The 19,475-nt window shown below is 39.9% G+C and overlaps 1 protein-coding gene across 15 annotated transcripts in view; it reads right to left on the minus strand.

The window, feature by feature from the left end:
* Window positions 1-683: 683 nt before the first annotated feature.
* MEIOB (meiosis specific with OB-fold) overlaps window positions 684-19,475 on the minus strand; it is a 42,223-nt gene continuing 23,431 nt past the window's right edge. For 7 of the 15 annotated variants that reach the window (XR_011252735.1, XR_011252733.1, XR_011252737.1 and 4 more), the window contains 5 exons: window positions 19,339-19,440; window positions 14,200-14,353; window positions 11,690-11,873; window positions 7,379-8,382; window positions 684-939 (listed from right to left, as the gene is read on the minus strand). Coding sequence is in view for 2 of the 15 variants with exons in the window: in XM_069570494.1 (XP_069426595.1) it covers window positions 8,327-8,382; window positions 11,749-11,873; window positions 14,200-14,353; window positions 19,339-19,440 (437 nt within the window). In the remaining 13 variants the exon portion in view is untranslated. Of the gene's footprint in view, window positions 940-7,378; window positions 8,383-10,905; window positions 10,993-11,689; window positions 11,874-14,199; window positions 14,354-19,338; window positions 19,441-19,475 lie in introns of those variants that run through there. The other 8 variants (XR_011252732.1, XR_011252728.1, XR_011252731.1 and 5 more) reach the window with 2 other exon arrangements.

The following is a 19,475-nucleotide window of genomic DNA, read 5'->3' on the forward strand; positions in this document are numbered from 1 at the left end:
GCCATGATCTTAGTTTTCTGAATGTTGAGCTTTAAGCCAACTTTTTCGCTCTCCTCTTTCACTTTCATCAAGAGGCTTTTTAGTTCCTCTTCACTCTCTGCCATAAAGATGGTGTCATCTGCATATCTGAGGTTATTGATATTTCTCCCGGCAATCTTGATTCCAGCTTGTGCTTCTTCCAGCCCAGCGTTCTCATGATGTACTCTGCATATAAGTTAAATAAGCAGGGTGACAATATACAGCCTTGATGTACTCCTTTTCCTATTTGGTTGAACCAGTGTGTTGTTCCATGTCCAGTTCTAACTGTTGCTTCCTGACCTGCGTATAGGTTTCTCAAGAGGCAGGTCAGGTGGCCTGGTATTCCCATCTCTTTCAGAATTTTCCACAGTTTATTGTGATCCACACAGTCAAAGGCTTTGGCATAGTCAATAAAGCAGAAATAGATGTTTTTCTGGAACTCTCTTGCTTTTTGGATGATCCCGCGAATGTTGGCAATTTGATCTGTGGTTCCTCTGCCTTTTCTAAAACCAGCTTGAACATCAGGGAGTTCACAGTTCACGTACTGCTGAAGCCTGGCTTGGAGAATTTTGAGCATTACTTTACTAGCATGTGAGATGAGTGCAATTGTGCGGTAGTTCCCATGTAGTTTGGGAACCTAGCCAAAAAGAGCTGAATCAAGGGTGTGCTTTTATTGAGAGTTTATTAGTAAAACTATCAGATACAAGGTCCAACTGAATCAAGTCTACCAAAGCTGACAGATCTGAAAGCAAGCTAAAGGTATGGCAGGAGTAGTGTCTGCATGTGGCCCCTTGGGTGGACAAGCCAGCACCCAGAGAATGTACAGAGCCCCCCAGTATCAGTGTTCACTCCAGTGGTGGCACAAGCTTTGTCGCAGACGATTGCTATCAGCATTGCAGGTGCAGCACACAAACTCCCTGGCTGCAAGAAACAAAAAGAGACACCAGTTCTCACAATTCCTGATGTTGGTAAAATCGCAATAGTCCTAATACTCAGAAAGTACATTTTCCTCAACTTTTATTTTGAATAAACTTAAACCTACTATGAAATTGAGAGACTAATGCAACAAACTCCATATACCCTGCATTAAATTCAACAATAGCTGACATTTGCTATGTTCATTCTCTCTCCTCCCACCCCTCACCTTGTGTGCCACAGGGTCTCAAAGTGTCTGACACGGAATGACTAACCATTTCACTTTCAATTTTCACTTCTCCTGTAACTCCCCCCAGGGTAGTTCTCCAACCTTCATAGAAGTTGAGGGTTAGGTGGGTACCAGAGATCTGGGTGGAGCCCAATACTCCTCTAGATGTTACACAGGTTTCTAATGCTTTGCTACTAGAAACAATGATGCAAGGAATATCCTCCATACACAACAGTTTACACTTGTTTATTTCCTTAGGAAAAGTCTTAGTAGTGAAATTGATTAAATAGTTTGTACTTTACATGTTGATACTTTTTGCCCAATTGCCTAGAGGAAAGGATATAAAAATTTGTACTTGACAAGAGTGTTAAAGAAAACCTTTTTGCCCACACCTTAGTCAACACTGGGTATTGTGGCTGTGGTCTTTTAAATTTGTATTTCTTTGATTAATAGGGAAACTGGAATTTCCCTGGTGGTCCAGTGGTTGGAAGTCCGCCTGCTAGTGCAGGGGACGCTAGTTTGATCCCTCATCTGGGAGGTTCCCTCATGCTGAGGAGCACCTGGGCCTCTGTGACACAACTACTGAGCCGCATGCCTGGAGCCTGAGTGCCACAAGAGAAGCCACCGCAGTGCACTGCAACGAAGAGTAGCCTCCACTTGCCAGAACTAGAGGAAGCCTGCATGCAGCCAAAGAGACCCAGCACAGCCAAAAATAAATAAATCAATAAATATTTTTTAAAATAGTGAAGCTGACATCTTTTCATGTGTTTATACACAGTTATCTCTTTAACAAGATCTGTTGGGCACATCTTTGGTGTAGATGCTGGTTCAGTATCTGGTTTCAAGGAAGTTTTATATTTCTTTGCAATACAGTTAATTCATACGTTAAAATCTTCTTTCATTCTAAAGGGACAGAAAAGTAATTGTAGTCTAAAATTCAAGCTGTTAAAGCAGAATAGACTTAATACAACAAATATATTGCCACATATGAATGCCAATGAAATTGCTATACCTCGACATATTATATTGCTATACCTCGATTTATATTACTGATACTTACTGATTATATACTAAGTGCTTGAGTCTAAGCATTTTACATACACTAACTCATTTAGTCCTCAGTTCAGTTCAGTTACTCAGTCATGTACGACTCTGCGACCCCTTGGACTGCAGCATGCAAGGCTTCCCTGTCCATCACCAACTCCTGGAGCTTGCTCAAACTCATGTCCATCAACCATGACATGGTGATGCCATGCAACCATCTCATCCTCTGTTGTCCCCTTCTCTTCCTGCCTTCAGTCTTTCCCAGCATCAAGGTCTTTTCCAATGAGTCAGTTCTTCATACCAGGTGGTCAAAGTATTAGAACTTCAGCTTCAATCAGTCCTTCCAATGAATATTCAGGGTTGGTTTTCTTTAGGATTGACTGGTTGGATCTCCTTGCAGTCCAAGGGACTGTCCAATACCACAGTTCAAAAGCATCAATTCTTTGGTGCTCAGCTTTCTTTATGGTCCAACTCTCACATCCATACACAACTGCTGGAAAAACCATAACTTTGACTAGACAGACCTTTGTTGGCAAAGTAATGTCTCTCTTTTAATATGCTGTCTAGGTCATAGGTTTTCTTCCAAGGAGCAAGCATTTTTTAATTTCATGGCTGCAGTCACCATCTGCAGTGATTTTTGGAGCCCAAGGAAATAAAGTCTCTCACTGTTTCCATTGTTTCCCCATCTATTTGCCATGAAGTGATGGGACCGGATGCCATGATCTTCGTTTTCTGAATGTTGAGTTTAAAGCCAGCTTTTTCACTCTCCTCTTTCACTTTCATCAAGAGGCTTTTTAGTTCCTCTTCACTTTCTGCCATAAGGGTGGTGTCATCTGCATATCTGAGGTTATTGATATTTCTCCCGGCAATCTTAATTCCAGCTTGTGCTTCATCCAGCCCATCATTTTGCATGATGTGCTCTGCATGTAAGTTAAATAAGCAGGGTGACAATATACAGCTTTGACGTATTCCTTTCCTAATTTGGAACCAGTCTGTTGTTCCAAGTCCAGTTCTAACTGTTGCTTCCTGACCTGCATACAGATTTCTCAGGAGGCAGGTAAGGTGGTGTGGTATTCCCATCTCTTGAAGAACTTTCCAGTTTGTTGTGATCCACACAGTCAAAGACTTTGGCATAGTCAATAAAGCAGAAGTAGATGTTTTCCTGGAACTCTCTTGCTTTTACGATGATCCAACAGATGTTGGCAATTTGATCTCTGGTTCCTCTGCCTTTTTTAATTCAGCTTGAACATCTGGAAGTTCACCACTCACATACCGTTGAAGCCTGGCTTGGAGAATTTTGAGCATTACTTTGCTAGCTTGCGAGATGAGTGCAATTGTCGTTAGTTTGAATATTCTTTGACATTGCCTTTCTTTGGGGTTGGAATGAAAACTGACCTTTTCCAGTCCCGTGGCCACTGCTGAGTTTTCCAAATTTGCTGGCATATTGAGTGAAGCATTTTAACAGCACCATCTATTAGGATTTGAAATAGCTCAGCTGGAATTACATCATCTCCACTAGGTTTATTTATAGTGATGCTTCCCAAGGCCCACTTGTCTTTGGACTCCAGGATGCCTGGCTCTAGGTGAGTGATCACACCATTGTGGTTATCAAGAGTCATCAAGATCTTCTTTGTATAGTTTTTCCATGTATTCTTGCCACCTCTTCTTAATATCTTCTGCTTCTGTTAGGCCCATACCATTTCTGTCCTTTATCGAGCCCATCTTTGCACAAAATGTTCCCTTGGTATCTCTAATTTTCTTGAAGAGATCTCTAGTCTTTCCCATTCTGTTGTTTTCCTCTATTTCTTTGCATTGGTCACTGAGGAAGGCTTTCTTATCTCTCCTTGCTATTCTTAGGAACTCTGCATTCAGATGTTTATATCTTTCCTTTTCTCCTTTGCCTTCAGCTTCTCTTCTTTTCTCAGCTGTTTGTAAGGCCTCCTCAGACAACCATTTTGCCTTTTTGCATTTCTTTTTCTTGGGAATGGTCTTGATCACTGTCTCCAGTACAATGTCACAACCCCCTGTCCATAGTTCTTCAGGCACTCACTCTATCAGATCTAATCCCTTGAATCTATTTGTCACTTCTATTGTCTAATCATAAGGGATTTGATTTAGGTCATACCTGAATGGTCTAGTGGTTTTCCTACTTTCTTCAACTTAAGTCTGAATTTGACAATAAGGAATTCATGATCTGAGCCACAGTCAGCTCCCGGTCTTTTTTTTTTTTTTTCTGACTGTATAGAGTTTCTCCATCTTTGGCTGCAAAAAATATAATCAACCTGATTTCAGTATTGACCATCTGGTGATGTCCATCTGTAGAGTCTTCTCTTGTGTTGTTAGAAGAGGATGTTTGCTATGACCGGTGCATTCTCTTGGCAAAACTCTGTTTTAGTCTTAACAGTTTCCAACAGGAGTTGGTATTATTATCCCTATTTACCGGAGGGGAACCACAAATGTGGAGAATCTCAGAGCTAGGGCCCATCCTGCGAGTAGCAACTGGGGTTTGAGCCTGCAGCCACAGAGCCTGTCCACTTAGCCACCTCCAGATCTACCTCCTCTAACTTGGTCTTCATGTCCCATCTATAAACTGGGCAAAATAACAGTAACTGCATAAACCAGATAAGATAAAGTGCTTATCACAAAATCCATCACATTCAATAATGTGACATTATTGCAGCAACTTAATAATCTAGAAACTTACCCCAAAGAAATAATTAAGAATGTGGCCAAAGATTTAGCTATAGTCATTATTTGTAACAGCAAAAAGTGGGAAACATTTTAAGTGTCAAGTGTTATCACATTGATTACATTCACTATTCTATACATGCTCAGTTGTGTCTGGCTCTTTGTGACCCTATGGACTATAACCTGCCAGGCTCCTCTGTCCTTGGGATTCTCCAGGCAAGAATACTGGAGTGGGTTGCCATTTCCTCCTCCACGGGATCTTCCCCACCTAGGGATTGAACCTGTGTCTCCTGCATCTCCTGCATCGACAGGTAGATTCTTTACCACTGAGCCACCCAGGAAGCCATTCATTATCCTATGCTCATATAATAAAATAATGGGCAGTCATTGAAACTATGCAGAATATTTAATAGCATGAAAAGTTTATTATAAATTATTAAGTATAAAAGTAGATTATAATATAACCTATTTGCAAATCATAATTTTGGTTTAATTTTATAAATTACATGTTTTAACATAGAAAGATGGATAGAGAGATGATTTTTTCAAAAGTCAGGAAAGACATTTACAGAAATGTGGGATGCATGTACACAAATGTTCATGGCAGCCATGATTGGCTAATCATAATAGCCAAAAGGTGATACAGCCCAACTGTCCACCAAGACATGAATAAACAAACAAAAGGTGGTGAATTTATCCAGTTCATACATACTACTCTGCCACAAAAAGGAATGAAATTCTGACTCATTGTAACATGGATGAACCTTGAAAACTTTATCCTCAGAAAAACAAGGTAGACACAAAAGGACAAATACTGTATGATTCCATGTGTACCAGGTACCTAGAATAGTTAGATTCATAGAGACTGAGTACATTACAGATTGCCGGAGACTAGGGTAGGGGCAAATGGGAGTTATTGTATCTTAATGAGTACAGAATTTCAATTTGTGATGATTAAAATCTGGAATAGAGAGTGGTGATGTTTATACAAAATTGTGAATGTACTTATTGCCACTCAAATCATACTCTTAAAAATGGTTAGAATGATAAATTTTATGTGATGTATATTTTACCACAATTCTTTTTAAAAAATGCATAATAAAAGAATGTTTCCTACCAGTTTAAAAAATTTGGGAATGGAGATTATGGGTTTTCTTTTCTTTATCTTTCTTTTGGGTATAGAAGTTATCTATTATTTCCTCTAATTTTTCTACAATAAACATGTAAAACTTTATAATAAAAATATTTAAAAAGCAAAAACAAGGACTTCCCCAGTAGTTAAAAATCTGCTTTGCAATGCAGGGGACATGGGTTGGATCCCTGGTCAGGGAACTAGGATCCCACATGTCGTGGGGCAACAAAGCCCACATGCCACAAGTAAGGAACCTAATCCCACATGACACAACTAAGACCCAATGCAGCCAAACAAATATTTTTTTAAAAAGACAAAAACAGCTCCAGGTTCCTCAAGAAGAGTAAAAGGTGGATACATGTATGTACAGCATATTGTAAAACAAAACAGAACCCTTACCAAAGCAGAATTAGGGAAGGAATATTGTGCTTAAATGAACCACTCTTGGAAGATTAGGAAAAATCAGAGTCATCCAACTGTTTACAAAGCAATACAGAATATGCAAATCAAAGCCACTAGGATCAGGAAGAGCAGCTTCTGGAGAGCAGTAGAAAAGCAGATTCTGGGCAGAGGGATTGTGGACTTTGTGTTAACAGGGCAGAATGCTTCTTTCTTCTACTCGTTTAAGTGCCTGTATTCAGCTAAAAAGAGCCCAACTTGAGATGTTGACAGTTTGTAGCCTTCATTCCGTAAATGTGTTAAGTTAAGCCTTGTGAAGCACTTCTGATTCAGTGCAGCTTGACAGCTAGCCCTATAGATTCCTACTTTATCAAAAGAAATAAGTGACTGTGATGTCCCTCTGGTGACAGGCATGGTGTCTCCTTGGTTAAATGCTAGTGGACTGAGAGGTTACCATGGTAGCAGTGAGGAGGTCACACAGAGCCCTCACAGGCCTTGGTTAGGGCCCCTGGGCACTGCGTATGTGCCTACTCTGGGAATGCTGGCCCAGGTGTTGGCACTCTGGGGCATGCTGCTAGAGGTCAGGGCCCTAGCAGGCCTGACACAGCAGCTCTGGACACACTGTTTGGGCCAAGCATTCTCACCCTACACAGCTCTCTTTCTTGCCTTCCTCCCCTCCCTGTCCACCTTCACAGTCACCCTTATAAACACATTCACCCCCTCCCCAAAGGGGAAAGGAAAGAAACCCTTCATCAAGTACACTTGATATCTGCATACCTATGGTCACGTCCTTCATTACTTCATTTATCACCACAATTTTGGCACACTGGGGATCAACTCATATCCCTCCCCCATGGTTGCACATGATAAAAGCCAGAGAAAACCCTACAACAAGGTAAGTTTATCTTCCAACACCAGAACAGCAGACTTACAAAGGAATTTCGTATACTTACTTTTTCTTTTTATCACTCCTGCGGTGGGTGGTGGGTGGTGATCTTTAAATCGCCAGACTCAAATTACGCTGGCCAAACCTCCCACACCTTGGATCAACACTGACCGTGGTGATGGGTCTGTGCCTTGAAGCAAGAGACCAGTGACTGGAGATGGTGGTGTGGCCTGAGTAGAGTGCTCTGGGGCTGCTGCAAAGGCAGCTGGAGTGGGGCCGTGTCCAGTCAAAGCTGAGAAGTCTCCCACGCCTGCAAGTTCCCAGGACTCAGCACCGCTCATGAAACTTCTGAAGCTGATCTCCTCCCAGTTGATTCAGACACATAAGTGTCAAGCCTGAGTCAGCAAGCCTTCACAAGCTTTGGCTAGCTCTGATGTGTCATCAGAGAAGGCAACAGATTAAAAAAGGTCTACAGCATGTAAAGCAGCTGCACAGCATTGCCCGTGGACGTCTGCTGTCCCCACCTGGCACAGAGAGAACGTGCCGTCCACACCCATCGACTCCAGCCAAGTGGTCTGAGATGGGGCCAAGGCGTTTGTGGAGGTTCTGATCTTTCTCCCAGAAGACAAGACAGAGGGGAAAGGGGTTTAAGAAAATAAATCATTGTGTTTGTGGGAAAGAGTAAACTTGTTTATTAATTCATGCAAACATTTTCCAGCTTGGGAAGAGAGAGGGCCAAGCCAATAGAAAAAGGCTTCTAAGAAATGAGCTTAAATAACAGGGAGATTTTAGGATTCACCTGGAGTCAACTCTAGGGGGCAACAAAATGACAATTTACAGGAACATTCTCACCACATTTGAACAAGATACAATTTTATCTGTAATTTTCAAACTCATTTCCCACTTTCAAGGTGGTTAAAAATGCATATTCTTTTCCAGAGTTTAGAACTGTATCTAGTTTTGAACATTTCCTTGTCCAGACAAGTTCCTACTTGCCTCAATAGGATCTGCAAGCTTACACGAAAGCACACTCACTCTCAGTCCACCCCTCGCTCTGTGCGATATAAAAAACTGCAAGGAGAAAAAAGAGAGAGTTTTTTAAATCACCTGGTGTATAAAACTGAAAACCAATGACCACAAACAGAGAACAGCAATGAGTTTTGTTTAAGATGTGAACAAAAACTTCAATTAAAGTTGTAAGACAATGGAAAGAGTTCCAGTCTCAGCTAGAGTTGGGAGAAAAATTATGGATCCGGTTTCTGACAGTGATTTTGTAAGAATCCAAGTCATTTTTTCATGACCTTTCTCTCAGGTAAGAAAGTTGAGATATCAAATCCAACAGGTAGAAAAAGGACTTAAAGTGTGTTCGGACCACCAGCTATGACAGACATGAACTCGCAACAGTGACAGAGTCTGTTAGAGCAGATCCGATATCATGACACAGTTTATGAATAATGATGTCACACTTATGACAATTAAACTTTAAAATTACATGTTCTGATTTATAACAATTGAAATTGTATGAGTCTCATAATCTTGATTACATTTTGTGACACTATATGTTTTAAAAACATTAAAATGAGTAACAGTTTGAAATCCCTCCAAATGAATTAAAGTAGCCATTATTTTTTATTGAAATATGATAAATACACAAAATGTTCTATATGGAAATCCTTTGTTTTTATCTTATTTGCAGAGAAATGTAAATTCTTATTTTTTTAATTACATATTCTAACTCTTTTACAACAATTTAAATTATATTTGTCTCAATCCTTATTACATTTTGTGATATAATCACTATCTGCTTTAAATCTTTGTTAAATCTGACAAATATCTTTTTTAAAAAACATTTATTTATTTATTTGGCTGACTCACATCTTAGTTGGAACATATGGAATCTTTAGTTACAGCATCCAGACTGTGGCATGTAGGATCCAGTTCCTAGACCAGGGATTGAACCCAGGACCCCTGCTTTGGGAGCACAGAGACCTAGCCACTGGATGACCTGGGAAGTCCCTGACAAGTATCTTTCTAACATATTCCTTGGAAAGGTACAAACTGAGAGCAGTTGTTATATTTGAATCCAGTTTGGGAAACTATAAGCAGAGTGTCATGAATTTAAATTTATGAAACTCACAACAACTGGTACCTGTTGTTTGGAAGGAAACCATACAGCCGGGCAAGGATCTGAGTATATTCTGACTTGGGAATAGAGCATAGTATTTGGAATGATCCATGCTCGTGGTGGAAGAGATAGGGTATTCTCAAACCAAGGTCCTAGAAATACTGGTAAGGCCATTGGTGACTCTGGGTGTGCGATCTGTTCAGATATGCTTGAGGCTGCAAGGGCAGGAGCCACTGGGAAATGGGAAAACCTACTTCAGAGCTGTGGCGGAGCAGACTCAGTGTTCTCTTTCAGGTTCTCCCTGATCAAAGCTATCTTCATAATAATGTGAAATTGCTGTCTGCCTTTCTTACTCTCATTCCTTCACCAGAGTGCACTGTAATTTCAAGAGGCTACCTGACATGAGACGATAGCAATTCTGACTGCTAAAAGACTGTGTGCTCATGAATATATTTAAAGTTTTCCTCAATATTAAGTTCTAGTACAATAAATATTGACAGGTATAACTCACCTAAGAGCTTGAAAATGTTTTAGAGTATGAAGAGAAAACATCTGGAATAATATAAATGGCAGCTTTATCTCACCTGTGACTTCGGACAAGAAGCAACATTTCTTGTCCTATTTTCCTCCTTTGCAATATAAGGTGAGTTTATCCCACTGCCCGTTTTACATCTTTAACACTAAGATCCTGTGCCTTCCAACACTGAAGTGTTGCTATTGCTATGGGAATCTGCTCTGGTCAGAGTTGTAGGATCACAGCAGATTAGGGGCTTAGAGAATTAACCTCCCCAAGGTCACATGGGCTGAGGAATGGTGGAACTGGGGTTCAAACTGAGTCTCTATCACCCCAGCACATAAGCATGTAACTATGCTCTTGAATATGACTCACTGAAGTGAGGATCACTGCCCATGGGGGCAGGGACACCGAGCTCTGACTCTAAGGCCCAGTGTCTAGCCTTGATGTTAACATTAATGGATATTTTCTTTGTTGGTCTTTTTCTTTTGTGCCATTTGTAATTCTTGTGTGTGTGTGTGTCCACTTAGTCACTCAGTCATGTCCAACTCTTTGTGACCCTATGGACTGTAACCTGCCAAGCTCCTCTGTCCATGGGATTCTCCAGGCAAGAATACTAGAGTGGGTTGCCATGCCCTTCTCCAAGGGATCTTCCCAACCCAGGGATAGAACTTGCATCTCCTTTGTCTCCTGAATTGTAGGCAGATTCTTTACTGCTGAGTTACCAGGGAAGCCTTATAATTCTTTATGCTATATGAAAAAACCTGATTACTTTCACTGTTTCTATGGTAGCCAAACCCTTCTGCACATTTGGGAATTGAACATTATTAAAAATAACAAATTCCCTAATTTACTAGGTCATACTCTGGGATTTTCATATTAATTGAATATATAGAATAGTATTATTTATATTATACTACATTATTTACATAGTATTATTATAAAATGCACTAACTTTTAAATAAATTTTGCTTCTTTCCAAAAGAAATTGCCACTTTAATGCTGTTTTCTGTTGATCCGTCATTGCAAGAAACTCATCTACCTGGATTAAAAAAATTAAACATTTCCAAAGAATATATAGACAATTCATTTTGACAATAATGTAAAACTTAAATTTGCTCTAGAGATGGAATTTTATCCATAGTAATTACAGCTCATCTCTCTTGATGGAGGAGACAAGGCCAGACAGGCTCTAAACTGAAACTCTGAAGCCAGCTGGAGGCTGGCACAGAAAGCCGCTCTTGACAAAGCGGACACCACTGAAGTTTAAAGGTAAAATTTCAGAGCCGGTTCTAACAATGAAAGTATCAAATGAAACACCAAGCATACAAGTAATCTTTGCTGCTGTGCTCCAGGGCAGACTGAGGGAAAGCTCATGGCTGATTTTACGCACCTGAGTAGGTGAAATACGACCAAGCCCTCCTCATAGAGGACCCTGCTCAGTGTCTCCAAGGTTTCATTTTTGCCCATTGTTATCTGACTATATAAAATGTCATGTTTATTCTCCACTGTCACCAAGGACCTCTCCTGTTATTCCTAACAGTTTACGTTAGCTAGAATTTTAATATACAACATATAATTCTTTATTCATTAAAACAATGTGTGTTTAAGTCAAGATTGATTTTTCCCAGACCTCTTTATTAAGGAATTAATTTCTATCAAATGTTCACCAAAATAACTTATATGTTTTGGGAAGATAATTCAATTTGGAACTATTTCTAAGTTTTTTTATTATTTACCGTGCATCCCAAAGTCTCCTCAGCCACACTTCCTGTAAGACTACAGGAATGAAGGGTACCTGTGTGATCTGTAAGATCAATTAGCATATCAAAGCTGAGAAAAACCGATTTAAATCCGGAAGAATCTTTGTTGCAAGTTGTACAAGTGCTGGATGCTTCATTTACAATGTAACCACAGCCAGAACTGAAAAGAAACAAAAGAAAAGTGAAAGTGAAATCGCTCAGTCCTGTCCGACTCTTTGCTACCCCATGGACTGTAGCCTACCAGGCTCCTCCCTCCATGGGATTCTCCAGGCAAGAATACTGGAGTGGGTTGCCATTTCCTTCTCCAGAGGATCTTCCTGACCCAGGGATCAAACCTGGATCTCCCTCATTCCAGGCAGACGCTTTAACCTTTGAGCCACGGCCCTAAGCGACCCCTATGATCTCTAGCAGAACTATTACTTAGACTTTTGGTCTAAGTCAGCACGAGTTAGTAATTACAGAGTGCTCAGCCCTGAGTAGGATACAAAATAGACCTAGGAAATAACAGGGAACAATGCAAAAGGATAACAAACATGCTTTCTATGTAGTCACCCTCACTTGCAGTATTCCTGCTTCTGAAACCACGATCAGCCAGTCCTTTCAAGGTTCTGCCTCCTACCTTCCCCAAAGCTGGGGTTCTCGCCCAGGGTCACCTCCCCACTGGGGCCTCCCTCTCCTGCACCCCAGCCCCATCCCCTCCCTTCTCCGAGCAGAGATACAACTTACACTTCAGCACAGATTTACACCCTGTCACATCCTATCTGGTGCTACTGCAGATAGGTCTGTTTATCTCCTGGCTCAGAGTTTGAGGGCAGGAATCATGTCTTGCACCTGGAAAGCCTAGGTTCTGTGAATGCTCACTTGTCCTGTACTAGGTCCCCTGCACATTCACAGAATCACTCAGGGCTGGAGAGGCTCACACCCTAAATGCTGCCAGTACTGCTAGTGACACACTCCTCTCTTTAAGGGATATGCTGTGCTGTGCTTAGTCACTCAGCTGTGTCCTTGTGGACTGTAGCCCACCAGGCTCCTCTGTCCATAGGGATTCTCCAGGCAAGAATACTGGAGTGGGTTGCCATTCCCTTTTCCAGGGGATCTTCCCAACCCAGAGATTGAACCAGGTCTCCCACATTGCAGGTGGATTCCATACTGTCTGAGCCAGGGAAATTACATGCTATTCTATATTTTTGAAGCAGGCATTACTTTAGCCAATTTGAATAGGAAGATTAATTCAAATTCTCAAGAAGAGGGAATGATCTAAAGACACCGCTTTCTTATAAGCCATAGATCATTTTAAAATCAAATATTTGACATTTTCCCTCAGATGTCAATATTAAAGATGTAGGGGGAAAAAGGGAGGTGATAACTTAAAAAAAACTTTTTTAAGAGTATTTTTCAAAAAATAAGCACCTGCCTTATACAACAGGCTTTACATTAAGTTTTTCAACTTTAATACCAAATCATACAATGTTTTAGAAATCCATAAGTCAATTTCTTGACTGTTGATACACAGATTTACACATGCAATAAAACTACATGGAATTTAACACACACACACCATACGTGTTAATGTGGGGAAACTGAATAAGATCAGTTAACTTAATTAAGGTCATTATTGTCTGTGATGTGGTACTATAGATTTGCAAAATGTTACCATTCCTGGAGGAGGCTATCCTGGTGGCTCAGCTGGTAAAGAATCCGCCTGCAATGGGGGAGACCTGGGTTCAACCCCTGGGTTGGGAAGATCCCCTGGAGAAGGGAATCCACTCCATTATTCTAGAGAATACCATGGACTGTATAGTCCATGGGGTCACAAAGAGTTGGACCAACTGAGTGACTTTCACATTCATCCTTGACCATTGGGGGAAACTGGACAAAGTATACAGTTTATTATTTCTTACAGTGCCATAGGAATCTAGAACTACTTCAATAAAACTTTCAATCACAAATCTACAGGGAGAGTTTCACAATAATATTTTAGAGTTTTCTGACCAAACATTTTTTAGCTAAAGTAATTAAATCTACTTGAGTTTACTTTTCTATCTAAGTAGATACTAACTGACTTAGGACAGGTTGGAAATCACATTCATCATCCATTTCATTTCATTTCATTATCATGAAACGTTATTAAAATACTGTTATTTTTATTGCTATAGGATGTGGTCACCAAAACAATTTTCAAATTCATTACAAAACAATAGTTTGTCATCCTCAGTTAAAAGGTTTTGGCAGTAACATCTATTTTAGGATTGCTAAAACACATTGAAATACATTTTACTTTAAAAGGCTATTAGAAAAAAAAAAGGCTATTAGAATCTTTAGGTCTAAATAGTTTCTTAAGGAAACTTTAGTATGTGTTACTTATTTATACATTTCTTTCAATGTCAAATAATAGCTTTAACTTTCATATAGTTTAAAATGTATTACCAATAATTGTTTTTTATTTCTTATAAGAATGAATTTCTAAAAGTAATTTGGTTGCTTACCATCTATTTCGAACTACTTTTGTAGTTTCATCATCAATGTTCAGTGTAGAAATGTAAGCATAAAGAATTCCGTAGAAAGGTTCAGCTTTTCCTTCATTCTTCAAAGCTTTTACCTTTAATTGTTCAACTGTATAAACATCAACTATTGTATTTACTAAAAAAAAAAAACAAAAAGTCATTACAGTTCTAAGTATATTCTAAGAATTCCAAAGGATTATATCCAAATAGAAAACCTATGGAGCCCAAATGAAAATATGTAGTAGTTTAAGTTCTGTAATAGAAAATTTTATTATATATGATACATTAAAACTTATTATATAAATGGACATGAAAGTTAAAAAATAAGCAAAATAGAAAAATAATAAGAAATTAGGCTTTATTAAAATGAATAATTTCTAATCATCAGAAGTGTCCATTAAAATAATGAAAAGGTAAGCCATAGTGACAGATGCTAGCAATCTATAAGAAGATAAAGGATTCATAACCAAAATATCTAAATTGGAATCTTAAAAATCAATTAAAAAAGACAGTCAGTTCAATTTTCTAAATGCAGAAGAGATTGTATGTATGTATGTATTTATTTTTGGCCCCACTATGCAGCTTGTCAGATCTTAGTTCCTTGACCAGGGACTGAACCTAGGCCATAACAGTGAAAGCACTGAGTTCCTAACCACTGGACTGCCAGGGGAAAAGGTCCCTGGAAGAGACTTTAGAAAGCACTTCACAAAAAGAATATAAAGAGAGACAATAAACATACTGGCTTTATTAATCATTAAGTAAATGCAAATTTAACAACAGTAGGATTCCACTAAATATTCACAATTTAAAAGACTAACAGCACAAACATTGGTGAGCACGTGGAGCAGCTGGAACTCCTAAACACTACCGAGAGAAGTACAAATCGGTGCAGACATTTTGGAAAACCATTTGGCAGAATCACCTAAAGGTGGACTTGCATGACAAAGCAATATTCCTACTAGGAGCATGTATATCCAACAACAACAGAAAAAACAGACATAGGTTCACCTAAAGTCACACTCAAAGAGAAAGTAAAAATTTTGTAGAAGGAAACAATAAGATAGAGAAATAAACTGTGATATATTCATATGATGGAATTGCATACATCAACAAAAAAACAACACTACACATAGCAGTGCGGATGGCACTCACAGACCTAATGTTGAACAAAGGGCATCAGACACAAGAGTGAGGTCACATGATACAGCTGCACTGTCAAAATTCCAAAATAGGCTAAATTTATCTGTGGTTTCTATGGTGCAGTAAGTCAGAATCACATTTGGGCGGGCATGAGGGGTCTTATTTCCATTTGGAAAGAGGTGGGAATACCAGACCACCTAACCTGCCTCTTGAGAAATCTGTATGCAGGTCAGGAAGCAACAGTTAGAACTGGACATGGAACAACACACTGGTTCCAAATAGGAAAAGGAGTATGTCAAGGCTGTATATTGTCACCCTGCTTATTTAACTTATACGCAGAGTACATCATGAGAAACACTGGACTGGAAGAAACACAAGCTGGAATCAGGATTGCCGGGAGAAATATCAATAACCTCAGATATGCAGATGACACCACCCTTATGGCAGAAAGTGAAGAGGAGCTAAAAAGCCTCTTGATGAAAGTGAAAGAGGAGAGCGAAAAAGTTGGCTTAAAGCTCAACATTTAGAAAACAAAGATCATGGCTTCTGGTCCCATCACTTCATAGGAAATAGATGGGGAAACAGTAGAAACAGTGTCAGACTTTATTTTTGGGGGGCTCCAAAATCACTGCAGATGGTGACTGCAGCCATGAAATTAAAAGATGCTTACTCCTTGGAAGAAAAGTTATGACCAACCTAGATAGCATGTTCAAAAGCAGACACATTACTTTGCTGACTAAGGTCCGTCTAGTCAAGGCTATGGTTTTTCCTGTGGCCATGTATGGATGTGAGAGTTGGACTGTGAAGAAGGCTGAGCGCCGAAGAATTGATGCTTTTGAACTGTGGTGTTGGAGAAAACTCTTGAGAGTCCCGTGGACTGCAAGGAGATCCAACCAGTCCATTCTGAAGGAGATCAACCCCGGGATTTCTTTGGAAGGAATGATGCTAAAGCTGAAACTCCAGTACTTTGGCCACCTCATGCGAAGAGTTGACTCATTGGAAAAGACTCTGATGCTGGCAGGGATTGGGAGCAGGAGGAGAAGGGGACGACCGAGGATGAGATGGCTGGATGGCATCACGGACTCAATGGACGTGAGTCTGAGTGAACTCTGGGAGATGGTGATGGACAGGGAGGCCTGGCGTGCTGCGATTCATGGGGTCGAAAAGAGTCGGACACGACTGTGCGACTGAACTGACTGAGGGGTCTTACGGGCACTGGCAATTAACAGGTGCATACTCTATGTGATGGTGCATGGTACTGTCCTCTTCTTATTTTACTGTTCATATTCTTTGTGATATGTACGTCCATGCTAAGTTACTTCAGTTGTGCCCGACTCTCTGAGACCCTATGGACTATAGCTTGCCAGGCTCTTCCGTCCATGGGATTCTCCTGGCAGGAATACTGGAGTGAGTTGCCACACCTTCCTCCAGGGGATCTACTCAGCCCAGGGTCTGAACCCGCTTCTCTTGCATCTCCTGCATTGACAGGCAGGTTCTTTACACTTAGCGCTACCTGGAAAGCCCATATGTGTTATACTTTAACTTAAAAGTTATTCTAAGAAAACTTACAAAACTAAGAACTGTTAATCTATTCAGTTCAATTCAGTCGCTCAGTCGTGTCCGACTCTTTGCGACCCCATGAATCTCAGCACGCCAGGCCTCCCTGTCCATCACCATCTCCCGGAGTTCACTCAGACACACGTCCATCAAGTCCGTGATGCCATCCAGCCATCTCATCCTCTGTCGTCCCCTTCTCCTCCTGCCCCCAATCCCTCCCAGCATCAGAGTCTTTTCCAATGAGTCAACTCTTCGCATGAGGTGGCCAAAATACTAGAGTTTCAGCTTTAGCATCATTCCTTCCAAAGAATCCCTTAGTCATTTGTTATTTTTCTTAATCTTAGAGGAATCTTACAGGTCCAAACATAACTTAGGTAAGAAAGCTTTTAACAGAAGTTGCCCAGTTCTTCAGCGCTTTACTACTTTCTTTTCTTTTGTTGCTGTTAAGCACATGAAATTTTGTTGCTGTTGTTCAGTCACTAAGTCATGTCTGACTCTTTGTGACCCCATGCACTGCAGTACACCAGGCTCCTCTGTCCTTCTATCTCCTAGAGTTTGCTCAAATTCATGTCCATTGAGTCGGTGATGCTATCTAACCATCTCATCCTCTGCCACCCCCTTCTCCTCTTGCCCTCAATCTTTCCCAGTATCAGGGTCTTTTCCAATGAGTCAGCTCTTCACATCAGCACAGATGGCCAAATTATTGGATCTTCAGCATCAGTCCTTCCAAAGAATATTCAGGGTTGATTTCCTTTAGGATTGAGTTATGCAAGCCCCTTCCCCACAACAAGGCTGTGATTCATGAAAGGGACGTGAAATTTAATTTTCTTCAATAAAAGGTCCAGTTATGTGTATCTGTTTATCTTACTTTTATGTCTTTATCCTGCTGTCAGTTCATATGCATTGGAAAATGGATTGGAAGATTTTCACAAAATAACTCTATTTCTGGGTTTTTGCTATATTCTGTGTTGTGTTTACTTTTTAAATATTGAACATTATTTTAACTAAAAATAACAAAAGCTTTAAAGAAAGTATTATGATAGTTTTATTCTGAAATATCTAATCAGTTTCAACCTATTATTCATGGGAATAATGAGCATTTTAAAAGACATTGCAACTCATTTTTGCCTCTGAACAAATTTAATGATAGAAGTTTCCACCGTGGAAAAAAAAAAGTTTCCACAGTGAAATAAAAGAAAGGGAAACTTAAGTACCACTTTTGTGGTTACTTTGATATGAGCCATTGATCAGGAAAATATTCTCCACTCAAATGTGATAGCTCTGAGTAGCCTAGAGAAGACAAGAATAGAAAACTGTTGTTCTTGTCCCCATTTTCAGGTTCAGAGACAGGCAGGGACTGAGATACAGTGGGGCAAATACATCTCAAGGCCCAGTGAACACTTTTGGGCTTCCTGGAAGTATCCGGAAATGGCATTCTCCACAAATGACCAGACATTTAAAAATGCTTCCAAAGTAACAATAGTAGCTTTATTTTAACTCTAATAAATAATACAACTTTAAGCTTATCCCTTCTTGTAGGCAAAAAGATGATAATTATAAACCAGTAGTTTTGTTTTGTTTTGTTTTTCTATTAGTGATTGCTATTGAAAGGAAATGTGTTGGGAATCCCCTGGTTGTCCAGTGGTTAGGACTTGGCGATTTCATTGCCAAGGGCCAGGGCTCAATCCCTGATTGGGGAACCCCCACAAGCTGCACTGCACAGGAGAAAACAGAGAGAGAGGATGAAGAAAGGAAGTGTTAAAAATCCCCCAGCAATGCATAACAAAGTTCTTCTTTCACAAGTTAAGATGATTGCAGAATACTTTTTCCTCGATTAACTGAATTGTTACTCTCTTGAGATGAACTGGCTGTCCTCAGTTATGAGAAAGAATTTCACCCCTTAGGATGAAGTCACAGCCTCCTTCTAAGCCCTCGGTCTGCTTTTCCCCATTCTAAGCATAAGCTACAGATGGCAGCAAACAGCATCATTTTTAAAGTCAAGTCAAGTCTGGGGTCTGTGAATACATGACATTTTGCACAAAATTCTGTATGTGGCTACAGCTGCTTTTTTAGGGAGAGGGTCATTAACTCTCATCAGATTGGCAAGAGGTTACATAAATCTCAAAAAGTTTTAAACTACCTTTTTAAAGCAGAAGTATAGCAGTTACCAATCCCTAGGTCAGAAAGATCCCCCGAAGGAAGAAATGGCAACCCACTCCAGTATTCTTGCCTGGAAAATTCCATGGACAGAGGAGACTGGTGGACTACAGTCCAAGGGGTCACAAAGAGTTGGACATGACTAAGTGACTGAGCATGTCACACATAGCAGTTACATAATGAGAATACAGTGTCTTTTACTAAGTAACTTTATAAACCCAAATGCTGGCCTTTAAAAAATTCAAATAATATTTAAAGGTTACTTACAATTCATGGATTCTTTCAAATAATTGTCAATTTCATCATCCAGAGGATTCATTACTTTATTTTCTCTTATAAAATTCAGAAGGATGTTAGCTTCCGGTGTATCTTAAATTGGAAATGCATAATAAGTAAACTGCAAA

The sequence above is a fragment of the Ovis canadensis genome, chromosome 24 (genome assembly GCF_042477335.2).
Source record: "Ovis canadensis isolate MfBH-ARS-UI-01 breed Bighorn chromosome 24, ARS-UI_OviCan_v2, whole genome shotgun sequence".
In the NCBI taxonomy this organism is placed as follows: Eukaryota; Metazoa; Chordata; class Mammalia; order Artiodactyla; family Bovidae; genus Ovis; species Ovis canadensis.